At 46.1% G+C, this 20,699-nt stretch overlaps 1 protein-coding gene across 1 annotated transcript in view; it reads right to left on the bottom strand.

Annotated features, from left to right (window-relative positions):
* HSD17B4 (hydroxysteroid 17-beta dehydrogenase 4) overlaps window positions 1–20,699 on the bottom strand; it is a 974,808-nt gene that overhangs the window by 620,497 nt on the left and 333,612 nt on the right. The window contains exons 6-7 of the mRNA XM_085632660.1: window positions 16,602–16,648; window positions 15,105–15,189 (exon numbers count right to left, since the gene is read on the bottom strand). Coding sequence (XP_085488786.1) covers window positions 15,105–15,189; window positions 16,602–16,648 — 132 coding nt within the window. The remainder of the gene's footprint in view (window positions 1–15,104; window positions 15,190–16,601; window positions 16,649–20,699) is intronic.

Here is a 20,699-nt window from a genome sequence, read left to right as displayed (position 1 = left end):
CAAACTCTGGCATCATAGGTAGCTACAGCAATGCACTTGCTTTTGTATATGCTGATCATTTCAAGCACCGGCTTGTGCACTAGTCGGCGTGCAAAAGCAAAGACCGACTCTGCGACTCTTTGGCATTGCATTGCCCTGCTGTTAAAAAGAGTGCGCCAATGCTAGATTTTAATATATGGGGATACCAAGATAGTTAAAGGTTTTCACCCTACAAATTTCAGACCCTGCCCAAAAACATGATCTGGTTTTAGTGTTTTTGGGTCCAATGCACATAGCAAAAGATTTACTTCGATTGCCTTTATGGTTGAGCTCCCCCATAAAATCGTAAAACACATCTAAAAGGACTTGTAATCTGTTAACGGTTCTGGAAATTAAAACCGCATCATCTGCATGCAATATAACAGAGAGGATGCTAGATTTCACCATAGGCATATCCTTCCCTGCTCTACTCAAGTGAAAATCTAGATCATTATTATAGATTAAAAATAATAAGAGGTCATCACGCACCACTGCCTGACCCCCTGTGAGGAATTGACAGCAGGGCAAAGTTGGCCCTCAGGACCATCCCTCACCTTAATCAGACCGTCCCAATGCATCCTCTGCAATAAACCAATTATAGCCTGATCTATACCAATCATAGCCATAGAGCCCCACATCTTGCACTTGTTGACCAAGTCAAAGGCAGAGGAGAGGTCAATAAACGCTAGGTGAATAGACGCTCTCCTTGCCTGGACATACTCATGACCAGCTGAAGGGTCAGGCATTGTTCCACTGTGCCCAACCCGGGGGCGAAACACAAACTGCCCTTTAGAGAGAGCCTGATTTTCCTCCAACAACCCCTCGAGCCAAGTGATAATAATTCTGGCAAGAATTTTGAGAGTGCTATCTAGCTGGGAAATTGGACGATAGCAGCAAGGTGTCTGTTATCCTTCTTAAAAATGAGGACAATCACTGCTTCTTTCCAAGACAAAATGGGGGGTCCCTTAAATAAAAGCTTTAAAGACATTGGCTACAATTCAATCAATCAATCAATCAATCAGGGATTTGTGAAGCTCACTACTCACCTGGGAGGGTCTCCCAAGGCGCTTGGGGTCGCTGAATGCTAGCAGTGTGGAGGTTCGTCTGATGCTGAGGGGCAGTTTGTTCCAGGTCTTGGCCCTGATATAGGAGAAGACTCTTCCTCCCGCTCCGGCTCTCCGGATGCGAGGGATTTCAGCCAGGGTGAGGTCGGCGGAGCGGAGGTTTCTCTTGTGGGCATGGAAGGAGATTCTTTCAGTTAAGGTATTGGGATCCGGTGTTGTGGAGGATTTGTAGGCCTAAAGTGCAGAATTGCCTTTTAAAAGGTCTAAAGGGACTTCATCTGGCCCTGGGGGCTTTCCCTGTTGCGCTCTGATTGAGGGCGACTATAACAATAGCAGCCGGCATTGCTCGCGGGTGGGGAGGCGGGCGAGAGGGGTGGAGGGGGTGATGGGATTCACGGGTGGGGAATCGTGGGGAAATAGATAAATTAAATCAAACTTACCTTTCCACCGGATCCCGCGTCTTCTCGACTCCTGCTCTCCTGCCTCAGACAGGAACAAGAAGCAGGCAGCCAGGCTCCTTTCCCTAAGCCAATCACAATGCTTCAAGCACAGTTGTGATTGGTCGGGAGGGCGCCTAGCCAAGGGCTTATGGGGTGGGCATATTCTCCATGTAGGCTGCATTGCAGCGTGAATATAGAACGTTAGACTGCATATGACTGGTTTGGGCGGCCCGAGAGGACCGACCAAACAGTCTTTGCACACTCAGGAGTGGGCAAACCACTCCTCTCCTAACCTGCTCAAAGAGCAGGCAAGCCCCGCCTACCAGCCCGCCCGCAATACACAAAGCAAACATAAAATGGTAATAACAAAAACGTATTACCATTTTATATTTTGGCTTTCTCGCACTGTGAGAAAGCAGATGGGGCAACGCTCCTCCGCCCTCGTGGAGGAGCCCCCCCTGGACCATAATGTCCTTTACCAAGATGGAATCACTGAGGTTGGAAAACGACTCAAGATTGCCAAAGGCTACCCCAATGTGTTCTAAAATAGGCTCTGTGTTGCCAGGATTAAAAATGCTGTAATAGTGGTCCACCTAAACCTGAACTGGAATAACTGTCTACTGAGGGCTTTTCATACCCTGAGAAAAATGGCTGATTGACAACCTTCCAGCATAGTGCAGAATCCCTTGTGTGAGAACCTCTTACCAAGTCCCCCCATGCTTCTGCTCTTAGCTCTGACCTCCTAGCCTTCAGGGTAGATTTGCAGCTTCTCCTAGTGCTCAGCAAATCACCTTTACAGAGTGGTTTAGAGGAGAGGACTAGTTTCAGTCTTTTCTATAGGCTAAAGTGCAGGCATAGTTGAACCAGTCAATAGATGACCATTTTCTAGAAGTTTTATTCTGCCTCAACCCTGTATCTATGGATATACACAAGGTCTTAAAGGCATTAGTGATAATCTCAGAGAACTCCTCCTCCAGTACTGATATGGCTTCACAATTCTCCAGCACTATCTTTCGCAAGAAGGCCTCCTTATCCACCCTTTCCTAATTTACTCTCACCCCCTTACTGCGTGAGTGAAAGGAAGCCACACTTTCTTGCTTCCCTAATGCCCACAAGTGAAGGTCCAGCAATACGGGTAGGGGTTTGTAATAGCTAATACAGGAGGCGGACACATTGTAGTCTAATATCAAATAAGCTAAGTCAAGGGAGACCATAATAAAATCAATCTCACTGCCCGTTCGAGCACCATTATACATGGGGGTAAATGGGCTCCCAAGCTCCTCAGCATCCACTGTCTCCATGACGCAGGTAGAAGGATCACTTTTCCCACGCATCCTAGTGTTGAAAACCCCTGCCCAAACTGTCAAGGTCTCTTTGTTCTAGCAATCTTGAAGGTTCACTAAACCCCTCTCAAACGCTTCAATTAAGGTGATAAGGCGAGAGTCAAAAAAGTTGTCATACATGTGAACCAGGATCACATCAAAACTATAAGGGATATGTAATAACAGCAGCTGATAATTGGGCCTACAGATAATTACTTTAGTAGACAGACTGGTTAATTTAACTGAACATAAGGTAGCTAATCCTCCCTTAGCTGTACCTGCATGAGAAGGAGTGGCAGCACTATATACGGTAAGATACCCATTAAGACTGAAGTTCTTAGTGACCCAGATCTCTTGCAATAATATGATATCCGCTCCATTGATTTACAAGAGCCAATCCAGATTTGAAAGTTTGGAATTAACCCCAGCTATATTCCACAACATGATTTTCAGCCCTCTCTGCCCAGCTCTTTCTCCCTCTGAGCTGGAGTCAGGACACGAACACTATGTAATGGAGCCCCCCAACTAAAGGCTCACCCTGCCCAACCCGCCCCAGTAAAAAAGTCAATCCAAGTCTTCTAATGAAGCAAGAGTCTCAAAGAAGTTCCTAACTTCAACATACTGCAATGAGTTTTTGTTAGACTTGGCATCTTTTGGCATGTTTCCCCTGACTTTTTGCTTTCTGACCTCCCGGTTTTGACTCCGTTTTTGCTGGCTTTGTGTCTCTGCGCACTTTATCACTTCTGATCAGTGTTAAAGTGCAAGTGCTCCTGTTGTAAATTGTCTAATAGATTGGTGTTTCCATGATTGGCATATTTGATTTACTTGTCAGTCCCTAGTGAAGTGCATTGAGTGTGCCAGGGCCTGTAAATCAAATGCTGCTAGTGGGCTGCAGCACTGGATTGTGCCACCCACCCACCAAGCAGCCCGCAAATGTAACTCTGGCCTGCCATTGCAGAGCCTGTGTGCAGTCTAGTACTGCCATGTCGACCTGGTAAGTGTACCCACTTGCCAGGTCCTAACCTTCCCTTTTCTTATATATCAGTCATCCCTAAGGTAGGCCCAAGGTACCCCTGTGGGCAGGGTGCAGTGTATATTAAAGATAGGACATGTACTGAAGTGTGTGACATGCCCTGGTAGTGAATTACAGTGCATTTCAGTTTTCACTGAAATGCACATGGCAGTCTAGTACTGCCATGTCGACCTGGTAAGTGTACCCACTTGCCAGGTCCTAACCTTTCCTTTTCTTATATATCAGTCATCCCTAAGGTAGGCCCAAGGTACCCCTGTGGGCAGGGTGCAGTGTATATTAAAGATAGGACATGTACTGAAGTGTGTGACATGCCCTGGTAGTGAATTACAGTGCATTTCAGTTTTCACTATTGAAAGGCTATCTGTCCCATAGGAAAGCATGAGAGTTGATTTATAACATCTTATAAATCTATCTTCCCATTGGGATCAGATATTGAAAATGAAGTTTAGTATGCCAGAACTCAGAATTTAAACATGCATCTTTTAGTAAAAGTGATTTTCACATTCTGTGTTTGAAAATACCACTTTTAGAAAGTAGGCATTTTCTTGCTTAGCCATCCTGTGTGCCTCTGCTAGGATGTGTATTGACTGTCTGGCTTTGGAGTAACAGGGGCTGGGGAGGAACAGTGACTCCAGAGAGTCTAGATGGGTCAGGGATTGGGCTGAATAGACCTGGGCTGCATTCAGAGTATTGGGAGGAGTTGTCACTAGCACCTGAATAGGCCCGGTCTGCATTTAGAGTGGTGGGAGGAAATTCCCTTGCACCTGAATACGCCCGGTCTGCCTTGGACAATGCTGTCTCCGTCTCCTGCTGGGAAGCTGCACCAGTGAGGACAGAACTGGTTTGGGCTGGGTACAGACACTTTCTGCCTTCAGAGAACAAAGGATTTGGGGATATAAATATTGGGGCTCAGACCTAAGAATTTTAGAACACGCTGGAATCAAGAAACCTGCCAAGAAGAAGAGTTGGAAGAGTTGCCAGGAGGAGTACTGCACCTTTGCTGTGTTGTTGCTTCGTTGGGTTGGCCTTCAGTTGCTGCTTCTGCCTTGGGCAGTGAAAGGACTGGACTGAACTTTCTTTACTTGTGCAGAGTATCTCCAAGGGCCTGAAATTGAGCTGGCCTCCTGTTCTGAAGTCTTAGGGATTTTGTGTGGTTCTTAGCATTTCCCTCTGACAGCCACAGCTTCTAGAACGCTCGTTGCCTAGCACGGTTTAAAGTGAGTATTCAGTTGTTCTCAGCTCTCTGCTAGATGGGGTCTCAATATATCTCTGTTCTTTAATAAACACATAATACCTACAGTTTTTATCTAAGAATACTTTTTGGAGAAGACTAACTTCCACATTTTGGCGACGAGGATGGAATAGTGATCTACGATCACTGCTCTGTTGAGCTTTCTCAGGTCCACACAAAGCCGGGCCTCTCCATTGGCTTTCCGAGTCATCACAACCGGAGAGACCCACTCAGTTGCTTCAACTTCCTGAATGATCCCCCTCTTTAAACCAAAGGCTACTCTAGTTAATTCCATTCATAATCTACGCTCACCCTTGAGTAAGGACGAGTTAGTCAAATTTCTAGGAATGGCTGAGTTTTATCACAAATTTGTACCCAACTTTGCAGGGAAGACAATATATTTAAGGTCTGTTTTAAAGAATGGGTGTGAATTTGTATGGTTTAGGAATTGTGAGGAGGAATTTGGTCGCATAAAGAAGGACCTTAATAATGCCCCGTGTCTTAGTAGCTTTGAACCTGTCAAAATGTCTTATCTTATGACGGACGCAAGTTCAACTGGACTAGGAGCGGTCTTGTTGTAGAAGGTTGATGGAGAAGAGAGAACAGTGTTGTTTATCTCCAGACCTTTGAGAGGTGCTGAATGTCATTATTCAGCTGTGGAAAAGGAGGCTCTTGGTGTGTTTTGGGCTAAACGTAAGTTGAGGAAATTCCTGTGGAGAAAGGAGTTTAAAGTTTTGTCTGATCACAAACCTCTTAAAAAGGTTTTTACAAAGAAGGGTATTGATTTTGTTTCCCATCACATCCGCAAATGGGTGGTAGCTCTCCAAGAGTTTGATTTTGGGGTGTCGTATTTACCTGGTGCAAATAATGTGCTTGCTGATTGTCTTTCTAGACTTGGTTCTGAAAATGATGACACTGTTGAGGATGTAGAATGGTTTGGAGGGGAGTATATAGAAGAAGAAGTTAAATGTCTGTTTAATTAGTGAAGGTATAATAACAGAAAGTGAATGGAAGGAACATCATGTGGGTGATGATGTTTTACAAAGAATCATTAGCATGGTGAAAGGTGGTTGGTGTGAGAAGGACTGTGATGATACTCTCAGAGGTTTTTGGCATGTCAAAGAAGATTTGGCTGTAGTGGAAGAACTTCTCATGCGTGGAAGTACGCTTGTTCCGCCATTTAGCTGGAGGGATAAGTTAGTCAGAAACGCTCATGCTTCACACATGGGCATTACCAAAACCAAGGAAAGAATCAGAGAGGCGTACTGGTGGCCCACCATGTATGTGTTTGTGGAGAGGATTGTTCGTGACTGTGCTGAATGTGCAAATTGTGACAAGTTACTCAAATGCAGGGCTCAACCCATGATTGTTAGAGAACAGGAAGCTGGCCCATGGTCTGATATTTCAATAGATATATTAGGACCTGTGAGGTTCTATTTTAATGATCGTTATGTCATTGTCTGTATGGATTTGTTCTCTCGGTGGCCTGTGATAAAGGTGGTAAATTCGGTGGAGTCTTTGGTGGTGATTGAGTTTTTAGATGAGCTTTTTGAGGGTGAAGGTTTCCCGCAAACCCTCTTGTCAGATAATGGCGTTCAATTTACTTCAAAAGTGATGCAAGATTTTCTGGCTTTGAGGGGAATTAAGCACAAGAAAGTTTCTTTGCATCATCCCCAAAGTATCGGTGTTCTAGAAAGTGTCATCAAAGTTTTGAAGGAATCTATGCAACAAGCAAGATCCTGTGGTGATAATTGGGAAGTGGCACTAGGAAAGAAAGTTAGGGAGTATCGATTCACTCCCCATTCATCTACTGGTGTGGCTCCTTTTCGTTTGTTCAAAGGAAGGATGGCGAATACTGAAACTGTTACCTCTTGGGTGTGTGACAAGAGGTCCTTGGTGTGTGCTAATGTGGGCAGCACAGATGGTTGGAGAGAAAGGTATTATGGCTGAACGGAAGGTTCGGTATGATGAAAGAAAAGCTGTCAAGAGGACTGTAGTCAATGTTGGAGACTGGGTCAAGATTAAGTCTCCAAGGAAAACTGTAGGTATTTCAAAATTTAGCAAACCTTTTCAGGTTATTAAAGTGTTTAAGAATGCCATAAAGAAGAGTGATCACAAGATTTGTAACCTAAGCAGGGTTGCAAAGTTTCGCCTTTTGTCATTTATGGGTGCAACGCGTGTGACTCCCACACGCGTGGTGGTTCCAGAGTCTGAAACTGATGAAAGAGGGTCCAGACCATTTTGCTCGAAGTTAGTTCCCTTATGATTACAAGATTGTGTTTCTTGATTTTTTTCATGTATTTTGCTCTATTTCTAACATGCTTTAGTTTCCTACATTTCTCATATGTTGTATTGTTTGCAACAGTTTATATATTGGCTGTTTATTTGTTAACGGGGAGGTGATGTGGTGTTCTTAGCATTTCCCTCTGACAGCCACAGCTTCTAGAACGCTTGTTGCCTAGTGCTGTTTAAAGTGAGTATTCAGTTGATCTCAGCTCTCTGCTGGATGGGGACTTGATGTATCTCTGTTCTTCAATAAACCCATAATAACCTACAGTTTTTGTCTACGACTACTTTTTGGAAAAGACTAACTTCCACAGATTGCAAAGACTTCACCAACCTCTGGGTACCGCTTCTGGAACTGCTGTGTCAGTTGCCACAGAGAAGGGAATCGCAACTGACTCCGTCACTGGCTCTGTGTCCTGACGGTCCCGCAGACCGTACCGCCCGCATCTCGCACCACAACCCTTGTCTCGCCGACGACCGCAGCCGCCACCACCGAGCCACTGCTTGCACCATGACCTATGGGCACCTCAGTCCACACCGCCTCACCATCCTGATCTCACCGATGCTGTTGCTGCCGCTGACTCGACACCCGTGACCGCATCGTGGTTGGGGGCACCACTCGTAAAGTTTCACGATGCACCACCTCCTCCTACACAGCCGTCTGGGCCGACCAACGCCAGCTCCCGCAAACCGGCTCTGTCGCCTGCACCGCAACCTGCCAGCACCGCATCAAGCACCGTCACACCCTGCACCGTAAGCCTTGGTCTTACTGATGCCGCCTGGACAATTGTCACCGAGTCGTTACCTGCACCGCATTGAGCGGACACTGCACCGCTTCTATTTTGCCACAATGGTTGCCATGACCGGCTAGCACCCCTGTGTAAGCCGCAACGAGAAAGGTACTGTTACCAAGTCTGCTCATGCTTTTGCTGGCCAGTATGGATGCAGTCAGCTGGAACTGTTAAGACTCTGTTGTTTTCAGCATCGCTGTAGACCCGAACGGAGCTACCGACTCTTACGAACTGTGTTTTTGAGGTATTTCTGCAGTTTAGAAGACATCTTGCAAAGTATCTATTTTTCAAGTACTGTGTTGTGGATTCTTTATCGTTTTTAGTCTCAGACCCAGGACAAAGAACTAGACTACAAGGGTCACTTTACTGACCTCCGGTTACACTACAGGGGTACAAAAGCTGGAAGAAGTCTACTTTCCAAGTGCTCAGCTGACCAATTCCAACTGTATTTGTCCTGAATTTATAACTTGGGATAATTAGTTTAAACACCTAAGTGGGGCCCACAAGGTCCTGGAACCTTGCGTGTGTTAGAAGGTACTCTCTGACCCTAAAACCTATAAAACTGGACACTTGGAAACTTCTTCTTAACCTTTTCTCTAGAGAACCAGTGGAGACTGCGACCGACGCTGTAGATGCCAAATCGCTGATTGGAGTCAACTTTCAGGTTTCCCTGGCTGACGTTCAGCTTCAAAAAAACTTTCCAAGTCTGAATGTAGAGGGGCTTCACCAGAGCCAATATGAAACAGAATCCGAATGCTGATGAGACCTGCCTAGGTACAGATTTCAGACTTCGCACGCTTACAGCCTTCCCGTCATCAAAAACAAAAGGGAAATTTTGCTGTGGGAGCCACGGCTCCCACTGAGGACCTATGCTTCTTCAGGCCACTTATGTCAAGCCCTTCTTTGGATCCAGCCTGCAGTACAATCTGCCAATGACCTGTCAACTAGGACTCTTCTCCAGAAAATCTAGGTCAGAAGGTAAACTTTATACTGGGACACACTTGGTCCCTGTACTCGACCAGCTGTAGTTTGCAGTAAGCCTTAACTTTTGACATGGACCCCGGACTGGTGCGACCAAATAACGCGATTGGCGCTTTAAACTTTTAGGAGGTATTTTGACTTAAATCTTCTAAAAATCATATCCCCGCCTTCTTACATGCAATTTTGATGTGTTGGTGTCTACATGTTCATTACATTTTAGTCTATCTTTATAAATTGGAGTGGGGTTTTTATTGTGTCGTGTTTTCTACTTTTTGGTTTTGGTACTTATAAATGCTTTACATGTTTCTCTTAAGTTAAGCCAGTCTGCTTAGTGCTACAGCTACTGAGGTTGAACTTGGGTTTAAATTACTGGACCGATTACGGATTTGTGATATTACTTGGTGAGGACTCGCATCCCCTCCAACTAATAATCCACTTTCTCATACCATGTAAACACAATTGTTTGCTTAAGTCCAAGTCTTTCTGCATGTAAAATGTAAAAGAAAACACACATTTGGATTGATTCTGAGACTACTCAGTCACCTCAAAGTCTCAATTGGTTCACTCAATATGCGATGTTGAATAAATTCACAAAAAACTTTATATATATCTGACTGACTAGGACATGATCTCTGTCAGCTGAAAGAATAAAACAAATGCGTGTTAGGTGTTTTTGGTAGTCACTCGGAGTTCCAGAAAACCTCACTCTGCTCCGATTAGTGGAGTTTCTCCTCACTCGCCAATGGTAAGTTGGCAAACGCGAGCGAGAAAAATCCAATGTGAGACCGCTTGGCAGCGAGAATTCTCACCGTAGGCGGTCACGGATGGCCGCAACCACTCGCGTTGAGAAACTTTCTGTTCACATTGAGGAAGCTGCTGCTCAAGTAGAGCTTCTACTCGAGCAGCAGAAAGAATCAGCGTCCTTTTGCGGTGCACGTGGTGCCATTCACGCTGATTTTACAGTGCAGGACAAACACACGGCACTAAAAATCAGCATGTACGGTGCGGGGTAAGGCACTCTGCTGCTCGCCTAACTCCACGTAGCTTGGCGCACTTCGCGGCGAACTCCGGCCACGCCTAGTAAAAGTCTTGTGAACATCTGAATCAAAATATATTCTGCATTTTGAGAGCCATAAGCTCTCCGCTAAGATATGCAACCCATTCTTTTATTCTAGCAAAACAATATCATGGTGAATGAAGTAGGATGGCCTCCATAGTATTGTTAGTAACTAATGCTTTGGTTAACAGCCTTCTTAAAAATACATCATGGAAACTGGTCACTGGAATCAACATTGGTTGGTTGTGTTAGACCGCAGTAGGGTACTCACGCAACCGCAATACTCTGCTGATGACGTCAGATATTACATCACTGTATTTAGACACCTATTTACCCATGTCTTCTTCCATTAATCTTTAGCTATACATATATTACAAATATTTATTTTTCAGAAAGACACATATGTAATCAGTGATGTAATATCTGACGTCATCAGCAGAGGATTGCGGTCGCGTGAGTTATAGTTGCCTGCACTAACTATAACGGGGGAATTTCATTGGTTTTTTACGAGGGAAATGTCCAGCCAACTATAACATGTGTGAAACCTATGGTTTTTTAAGTGAATTTGCAAGGTTTTTTAAATGCTAATTCCTAACTATAACGTGTGTGAAACCTATGGTTTTTAAGTGAATTTGTACGGTTTTTTAAATGCCAAGTTATGTATTTATTAATATTTTTTTTTTTTGCAGGTTTTTCACCGTGCGCGCTGTGCGCTGTGGGCACTCGGTGCGCTTCGCGCACCGAGCGCCCACGATGCGCCCACGATGCGCTTGCGCCCACGATGCGCTTTTTCGTCAAAAATATAAATGTTTTTTTCACCCTTGGGGGTCCTTCAGTGATCCCCTGACAAAGACTAGGGGGTCAGGAACTGCCCACTCTGCCCCCTTTTCACGTTCTCCACCTTTGTTTTTCACTGCCTCAGACTGCGAGAGACAAAATGGCGGCCGAAACTTCCTGATTTCGACCGATTCGAATGTTTACTGACATCTAACAACCAATCAGAATTGCGCTCGCGCACGTCACCGTGTGCGTACCGTGCGCGCACGGTGTGCGCTTATAGATATATATGTACTTTTAACTGAAATTTTCTCAGGAACTACTGAACAGATTGACTCCATATATTCAAAAGGCACATCCCTGACCTGAGGACTACCTCTCTGCCAAATTTCAAGTAATTCTGTTCAGCCGTTCGGGCTGTACCTTGGACTAAATGTCCCTATGGAAAAATGCATGGGGAAAACGCGTTTTGGGACCCCCTTTTTTCTCGGCCCCCGCTTGACTAATCACCCCGAGACTTTCAGGGTAGGAGCGGAGCGGAGCGCCCCACCTATTTTGAAAAATTCGCGAGGATTCGTCAACCGGCGCCAAAGTTATTCAAATTAGAATTTTCAGATTTCCTATGGAAACTCGGTCCTAACTATAACTATCTACTGGCGACCGCCAGTAGATTATATATATATATATATCAGCAGGGCCAGGCCCCTGGTCTTGTTGAGTTTCCTCTAAGGGCAACATTTAGATTTAAATTCAAAAGCCTTTAATAAAGGCATCCCAATTCTTTGCAAGAATCTTTTTCAAAAGAAGTATAAAGTTCTTTTCATGACCGTTGTTAACCAACACGTGTTTCACTGCTCGAATTGGCTCTAACAAGGCTTAAGTATCCAATAACCCGATTTCACCCAAACAAGAAAGGACTTCACCCAACTGTATTTTACATGGTGAGTAAAGTATTCATAACTCTGAATCTCATTGCTCTTCATAGATTAAATGCTCATAGCTTTATTTTCAGTGAACCAGTAATTACATTTAACATCTTCATAAATTAATGAGAAACAGTCATGTAAAGTCCATGATATAGCCCAAGCAAAGTTTTCCATTTTGTCTTGCTTATAAATCACAATAGTTGTGGTTTCTATGCATTATTAATATATTCACATGTGTGATGGCAGACTAGGAAGCAGATATATTCACAGAGATTTAGTGCTATATTGCCATTAGTATAGCCTCCGATCGCTATTTGGTTACGTTGCTATTGGGATATATAGATATAGATTATATATATATATATATATTCGAGAAAATGTTACAGGCATCATCTATAACAAAATGTATCTTTCCATTAAGCTTTATATGATATTTCATCATAAATAAAGTCGCACCAAAGATAGCAGCATAGAATATACAATATTTTTTTAACAAAATCTTTTTGGATATACCAATAAGGTGTCATCGCGCAAATCTGGCAAGGTTAGCAACCTGTGGTAGTCCGGTACACTGCCATAAAGGGGAATCCCCTGTGATCTTCTTGAACCCATTAATGCGCTTCAAGGCTTTATGCCAACAGATTCAACATAGAATATTGTTCAATGGTAGTACTAAAACAGATTAATTCATATCAGCTTTATAAAGGGTAAAACTTCTAAAATTCAATCATCCTATTGTTATCGTCTTCAGCGAGTACATCTGAGATCTGACCAATTAATGTAGCCCATTTCTACCTTAGTCATTTCCTTGTGAAATTATTATTTATTATAGAAAGTTCATAAGTGGAGGCCCATGGTCTAACCATAACCATGCAGTAAATGGAATTCTAGAAAGAAAACACTTATTCTTGAACTGCTGTACATAGAAAAATTAGATTTGTATGTATTTAAAGGGATAAGTACTAGGGACACCAAAGTGAGATCGAATTTGTGCAAATGTCAATAACTGACATTATCATACAACTGACCCTCCATCCGCAAACCAAATTCAGCCTAGGAGGCAGTAAAAGAATGCCGCGAGAAAGAGGGAAAACAAAGATTGTCCTACAGGTCTCTAGTAATATGCGAGATCGAAATGCGAATGTCAGCTGTGCCCTAAACGAAGCAGATACTACTGCTAGATGGATTAACACCAGGATTCTCCTCCGGATACTTGCGTGGCTCAGGGTATAAGGGTTTGGACCGGAGATGCATCAGCACCTCTGAATATCCCTTTGGATGCAAGCATTTGTTTAGTCCCCAGGTCATCCAGATGCTCGAAAAATCAAGGCCACAGACATTGCTAAGTAATAATTGGCACCCTACAGTCTCTCAAATCTGCCTTTTATAGACAAGAAGCCGGGTTGGTGCTAAGCTGGCAGGCTTAGGCAACAGACCTCTTACCAGCAGAGCTTTCAGGGCCTTCAAGAAGGGAGCTTATAAGAAAAACAGCTGTGGTAGAGGCAGCGGAAACTCGGTTAGAGGCACACTGTGCTGCTACATAGTGACTTCCCATACTCCTCCTCTCGATCACCCCACACCTGTCAGGGGGAAGACTAAGGTACTTCTTCCCTCAGTGGAAGGCCATCACCTCAGACTACTGCTACATCGTAAGCTCAGATGATCTTCAAGAGGAAGGGGTTCTAACAAAGGGCCCCATTGAACCACTACCAGTACAACAATGCTGGAAAGAGGAATACTCCCTCTATTTCATCATCTCCAAAAATGACGGCTCCCTCTGACTGATCCTGGACTTCTAGCCATTGAACAGATTAAACCTCTCCCAACACTTTCATATGGTCACCCTACAGGACGTCATCCCACTGCTCCAGAAATGCGACTTCAAGTCAGAGCTGGAACTCAAAGACATGTACTTTCACTTCCTGATCCACCTTGTGCATCACCAGTACTTTTAATTCATGATAAGTGGAGAACACTACCTGTTCAGGACGTTGTCATTCAGTCACTATGGCTCCAAGGATATTTACAAAGTGCCCAGTGGTAGTAGCAGTACTCCTGTGCAGAAATGCCATACATGTCTTTTCATACTTAGATTACCGGAAAGATTGGTGAATGATCAAGAGTCGCAGCCAATGTCAATGCCTTGCACATACTCAAAAAGCAGTGTCTCTAATTCACAACCTAGCTTTCCGAATCAATGCGAAAAAGTCACACATTCCACTGTAACAGATCCAGCCCTTTTGGTTAGTATTATAATGCAATAACAGAGAAAGAATACCCCAAGTAACAGAGGGGGGATAGCATTCCAGAAGCTGCTGCCAATTTTTCAGACACCTATCCCATCACTGTCCGAACTGCAATATAACGGTTGGGACTTATGGCTTCACGCACAGTGATTGTGCCATACACCCAGTTATACATGCACCCACTCCAGGAGTGCCTCTTCAGGCAATGAGCACATGTGGAAGAACACTAGGAGGATCAAGTGTTTGTAATGATCAGGGCTCAGCACCGGGACCCCCTCAGTAGCAGGGGCATCACATAACCTACATGGACCTGCAAGCCTTCAGACAAGCCCTCGGAGTTTTTTTCAAACTCTTTTCGGGGACACTAACTTGCCAAGATAAGTAGGATTGAAGGTACAAATAATAATGCTATACTTGCCCATACATAGTTACCTTTAGGATATAGAGGGATTCAATACTTTCGATGCAATACTGTTGTAAGGTGATCGACAGCTATATTGTGGCATGCAATCCTCTAAGTTTTCCAAGTTTCTGGACTCCCCTCAAGTTTTCAAGTGTATGGAAAACAAGTGTTACACAAATTTGAAACCAATATCCTATCCAGCCATTCCCAGGGCCTCCAGCGACGGAATATTTTGGAATCGGCGGTTTCAGATAACTTTCCAGTGGATAACTCAACTACAGATCTAGTGTGGTTGAAACTTATATTCAGTATTGAGGAACTCGTATGATTTCAAGACCCTATTAGGTCATCTTAAAAATCCCAGGCAGGTCCCATTTCCAAAAGACCTACCCTTGTTTCGCTTTATTCAGTATGCAGCTACCACTGATACGGTTTCCAGTAAAAGCAGATTAACTTCACGAATACAACTACAAATAACGTTTTTCTGTCACAAGAACCAATGACAAGTGCTTCTAATAAGATAACTTACCTTCCATACTTCTGGTTCTTCATGTAATTCCATGCTGCTCTGGACACCAAGAATGACCCTCTTAAATGCACTCTTTGAATGATATCTGAAAGAGGATGCATTCACCATGAACTGAGAAGCCAATATTTTCTATACTAAGTAGTTTACGTTGTGAAATAAAACACTAAATTAAAGTATTATCTCAAAATATTTTCAAAATTAAAATGTGTATTATATACAGTTTCCAGTTTGAGTTACTGTTTATAGACAGAAGCTGTAGAACACAACGCAAAAATGGAAGAAAGCAATAAATGAGTCTTGCTAATGCTCTCTAAAGCATGCCGGGTGCTGCACACCCTCGAGCATGCCATGACCCGTTGAGGCAGGCCTGACACCCTCCAGCATGCCTGGTGTTGGGACTAATCCGACAGAATGTGTTGTTGGTTGGTGTCCATGCAACTTGCTGTCATAAGCAAGAGGGTTAGAAGTACAGCCTGGGAAAGGAGTAGAGTAAGTGAGTGGCATGCAACCTTACAGTGTGTTACAACTTCATGTGTTATCACTCCAGATTTCCAGGTGCTCTAGGTACGCCAACAACATACACAGGGAAGCCATAAGGGCTCCCTCCACAAGAGGTTCAAGCAGCTCAGACTCCCTACTGCATACCAGATGCTGTGACAAATAGATGGAAACACACTAGTATTCCAGGACCACCACTGCCTGTAGCACACAGCCCATAAGCGCTGTAAAGGTTGGGGGCCTCTCAGAAAAGTAAAAACAACATTCTTTGATTTAGCTATCTTTACACTTCAGCAAGTCAACGGTAAATGTGTTCAAATACTGTGTGCGACCGGTTAAAGTTCACATTCGGGATAGATGTTTCATGGAGGTATTTCCTTGATTGCATCTACCAAAAAGTATAGCATGCTTCACAGTTCCTATATGGTTGTTTTATGTTCAAGGAACCATAATTGATACTTTGATAAGTCAGCTGAAAATGTCCACACATTTTGATAGCAGCACAAATTTCAAATTGGAGATGTACGCTGGAAGGAGATGATCACAATACATCCTGCATCTAAAAGGCGGCAGGCTTAAAAGCAAGTAATCCATCCAGGCTTTAAGGTTTGACATTTTCACCCAATACTATATTGTGACTCTGGTTAGGAAAATCTTGCAAACTTTGCCAAGCAAGGATGAATAAGTAAGCAAATATCAGCAGAATGGTTGACTTTTCATTAGCTACACTCCTTGCATACGTTTTAGACGTTGTCCTATTTGCAGAAAAGTGAGCATCAATGTTGTCAAAAGGTGAATCCTTTTTTCTTAGCAAATACCCCTTTGGTTTGTACCCACGTGTTTCACTTCAGTAGAGAATCCGGAACCCATTAAATAAAACACTATGCAATATATCTGCTGGTGCAGAATTTCTGACCTGAATATTGCCCAACTCATGATAAAGACTTAGGTGTTTTCAGAGTAAAGAATTACAGAAAAAAAGGCTAAAAAGGAACTCACCCCAATCAGCATCACTTATCCTTGGAAACGAGCGATCTCTCAAAATCCTGCAATGTCAAAGAGAACAGGAACTTATTTTAACCGTTCGTAGAAAAAAACTGTGAATGAGAAAACTCTTTCAATGGTCACAATACCAAGTCACGCCATGCTATATACCAAAAGAGATGTGCAAGCAATTAATATGTGAAATATAGGATAAGCCACTTTACAAGAACCTCATGGACTTTTGCTACCTGTCTGAAAACAAAGTAAGCAACTACATGGTTTTAATGCCGAGTCATTTCAATCTCTGTCTCTGTAATTGAACCGCACAGTGCATCCAGCATAGCGATGTAACTTACACAAAGTGCCCCACACCGGGTACTTAACAGAATTATTATTTTAAAAACACATATACTGTTGGATAGTGACCCATCACTTCAATGAGGAAGTTCCTCCAAACAGCCACAGAACCTTCCCTCTTATGCAAGTCGCTTGCGCTGGATTAACCGAAATTAGGCTACATCTCCATTTACCTGTGAGTGAAGAGAGGTGTCCCTGCTCCACACAGTCATTTTTAGAAACTTGCTGCAATCTGTACTATCTCTTTAACAAGTGCACTCGTAGTGCCGGCACACACAGCACGCATACCAAAACTGCCCAAGGCCTTCCCAGGCCAGTTAATATACCGAAAGAGGGGGCGCCGAAGCTGCAGCTTGACCCGATCAGAGCAGGCTTGGAGGCGAGGACAATAGGGTCGACCTTGGTGTTCCCTGCCTACGGCTGGCAGCTGGTGAGCCGCGACATATAGGCATACCGATAATGTAACAAGTGGGAGGTCATTGCGAGGCCCTTGCTAGGAGCATGAGCCCGACAGCGGTGTCCACCGTTGGCTTTTCCCTTCCCCCATTGAGATTGACCCCCATAGACTGACTGTCATCAGCAGCTGCCAGGGTGGTGCGAGGGGGAGCTGCTAGTGCGCTGTAATTTGGAGGGAGCATCTGGGCCCAACTTCCCCTTACAGGGAGAAGGTCTTGCTTTGTTCACACCTGCGAAACACGAGTACGGCTGCCTTGGGGAAACAGCTGCAGTTAAATCAATCAATCAATCAATCATTGCATTTGTAAAGCGCGCTACATACCCGTGGGGGTCTCAAGGCGCTGGGGGGGAGGGGGGTTCTACTGGTCGAAGAGCCAGGTCTTGAGGAGTCTCCTGAAGGCCAGCAGGTCCTGGGTCTGTCGTAGGATGGTGGGGAGAGTGTTCCAGGTCTTGGCGGCGAGGTAGGAGAAGGATCTGCCGCCGGCGGTGGTTTTCCGGATGCGGGGGACTGTGGCGAGGGTGAGGTTGGCTGAGCGAAGATTTCGGGTGGGGGTGTGGAAGCTGAGTCGGTTGTTGAGGTAGGTGGGTCCGGTGTTGTGCAGTGCTTTGTGTGCGTGGATGAGGAGCTAGAAGGTGATCCTTTTGTTGACGGGGAGCCAGTGCAGGCCTCTCAGGTGGAGTGTGATGTGGCTGCGGAAGGGGACGTCGAGGATGAGTCGGGCTGAGGCGTTCTGGATGTGTTGGAGTCGTCTCAGTAGCTTGTTTGTAGTTCCTGAGTAGAGGGCGTTCCCGTAGTCGAGTCTGTTGGTGATGAGGGCCTGGGTGACAGTTTTTCTCGTGTCGAGGGGGATCCATTTGAAGATCCTGTGGAGCATACGGAGGGTGTTGAAGCAGGACGCAGAGACGGCGTTGACTTGCCTGGTCATGGAGAGAGTGGAGTCGAGGATGACCCCAATGTTGCGTGCGTGGTCCGTGGGTTCCGGGGCTGTGCCTAGCGATGTGGGCCACCAAGAGTCGTCCCAGGCTGATGGGGTGGGTCCGAGAATGAGGACCTCCGTCTTGTCTGAGTTCAGCTTCAGTCTGCTGTCCTTCATCCAGTCGGCAACGGCCTTCATTCCTCTGTGGAGGTTAGCTTTGGCGGTGTGGGGATCTTCGGTGAGGGATATGATCAGCTGGGTGTCGTCGGCGTAGGAGAGGATGTTGAGGTTGTGTTGTCGTGCGACGTGGGTGAGGGGAGCCATGTAGATATTGAAAAGCGTCGGGCTGAGGGTGGATACCTGTGGGATGCCGCAGATGATCTCTGTGGTTTTGGAGCGGAAGGGTGGGAGGCAGACGCTCTGGGTTCTGCCAGAGAGGAAGGATGTGGTCCAGGCCAGGGCCTTCTCTTGGATATCGGCGTCATGGAGGCGTGCTGATAGGGTGCGGTGGCAGACCGTGTCAAAGGCTGCTGATAGGTCCAGGAGGATGAGGGCGGCTGTTTCTCCTTTGTCCATCAGGGTCCGGATGTCGTCAGTGGCGGCGATGAGGGCGGTCTCGGTGCTGTGGTTGCTGCGAAAACCGGATTGGGAAGGGTCCAGGATGTTGTTAGCTTCGAGGTAGCGGGTCAGCTGTTTGTTGACAATCTTCTTGGTCACTTTTGCCGGGAAAGGGAGCAGGGAGATAGGCCAGAAGTTCTTGAGGTCCTTGGGGTCCGCCTTGGGCTTTTTCAGAAGGGCGTTGATCTCGGCGTGCTTCCATCTTTCTGGGAAGGTTGCTGTCTCGAAGGAACAGTTGATTGTTTTCCGGAGGTGGGGCGCGATGGTTGTGCTGGCTTTGTTTTAGACGTGGTGAGGGCAGGGGTCCGCTGGGGATCCAGAGTGGATGGAAATCATGGTTTTGATGGGGTCTTCGACGCTGACGCTGGACCAGACGGTCAGGCGATTGGTGCGAGTGGTAGTCGCAGGGGTGGTGGACTTGGTGGCGGGTGCGGGGGGGTCGGAGTTGAAGCTGTCGTGGATGTCGGTGATCTTGCGGTGGAAGAAGGTGGCCAGGGAGTCGCACAGGTCTTGAGATGGCGGGATGTCGTTGGTTCTTTCACGATGCTGAAGAGCTCTTTGGTGTTGTGTGCGTTGTTGTCTAGGCGGTCCTTGAAGGCGGTCTTCTTGGCGGTCCTGATGAGTTGGTGGTGTCTGCGGGTGGCGCTCTTGAGGGCTGTGTGGTTGTCTGGTGTTCGGTCGTGTAGCCATTTCTTCTCCAGATTCCGACAGGTGTGCTTGGAGATCCGGAGGTCCTCGGTGAACCAGGTGGCTTTCTATTTGGTGTGGTTGGTTGTAGAGGTCTTGAGAGGGGCGAGGGTGTTGGTGCAGTCGTTGATCCACTGTGTGAGGTTGGTCGCGGCGGTGTCTGGGTCGGTGGGGTCGGTGGGTGGTCTCAGGGCGAGGGCGGTAGTCAGTTGGTCCTCGGTGACCTTGCCCCAGCAGCGGCGTGGTAGCTGTTGGGTGCCGTGGTGTGTGGTGGGTTTATCTGAAGGTGAAGTGGACGCATCTGTGGCCGGTCCAGTGTGGTTCAGTGGTGTGGTTGAAGGAGACGTGGGGGCTTGCGGAGAAGATGGGGTCGAGCGTGTGTCCAGCGGCGTGAGTAGATGTCGTTACGAGCTGTTTGAGTCCGAGGTTGGCGATCAGGGCGGTGGAGTTGGCGTCGTTGTTGTTCTCGAGGTGGAAGTTCAGGTCCCCGAGGAGGATGTAGTCCGTGGAAGCGAGGGCGTGAGTGCTGATGAGGCTGACGATGGTGTCACTGAACTGTGGGCGGGGTCCGGGAGCTCTGTAGATGAGAGTTCCTCTGAGGGTGGTGTTGGGGTTGGTGTGGATCTGGAAGTGCATGTGCTCGGCGGTGGGGAGGGTGTCGTCGGTGTTATTTGAGATTTTGATGGAGTCTTTGTGGATGATGGCGATTCCTCCTCCCACTCCGTTAGTGCGCTCTCTGCGGGAGATCTTGTAGCCCTGTGGGATGGCTATGGCGATGTCTGGTGCTGAGGTGGCGTTCAGCCAGGTCTCCGTCAGGAAGGCGACGTCGGGGGCGGTGGAGTCTAGGAGGTCCCAGAGTTCGATGGCGTGCTTGCGAGTGGAGCGGGTGTTGAGGAGGATGCAGCAGAGGTGGTTGGGTTCTCTGGCTGGTGGTGTGGAGGGTTGGATGCTGGTGAATCTGCAGTTCCGGCAGGAGAAAGGCCCCTGGGTGCGTTTCGGGGTGGCCCGGTAGCAGGGGTGGTCTCGTCTGGTGTTGAGTGCGTGGAGGGTGGTTGCGTCGTAGTGCAGTCTGGCGTTG

This window comes from Triturus cristatus, chromosome 2_1 (genome assembly GCF_964204655.1).
Source record: "Triturus cristatus chromosome 2_1, aTriCri1.1, whole genome shotgun sequence".
Classification (NCBI taxonomy): Eukaryota; Metazoa; Chordata; class Amphibia; order Caudata; family Salamandridae; genus Triturus; species Triturus cristatus.
This window is presented reverse-complemented; position numbering and strand designations above follow the sequence as displayed.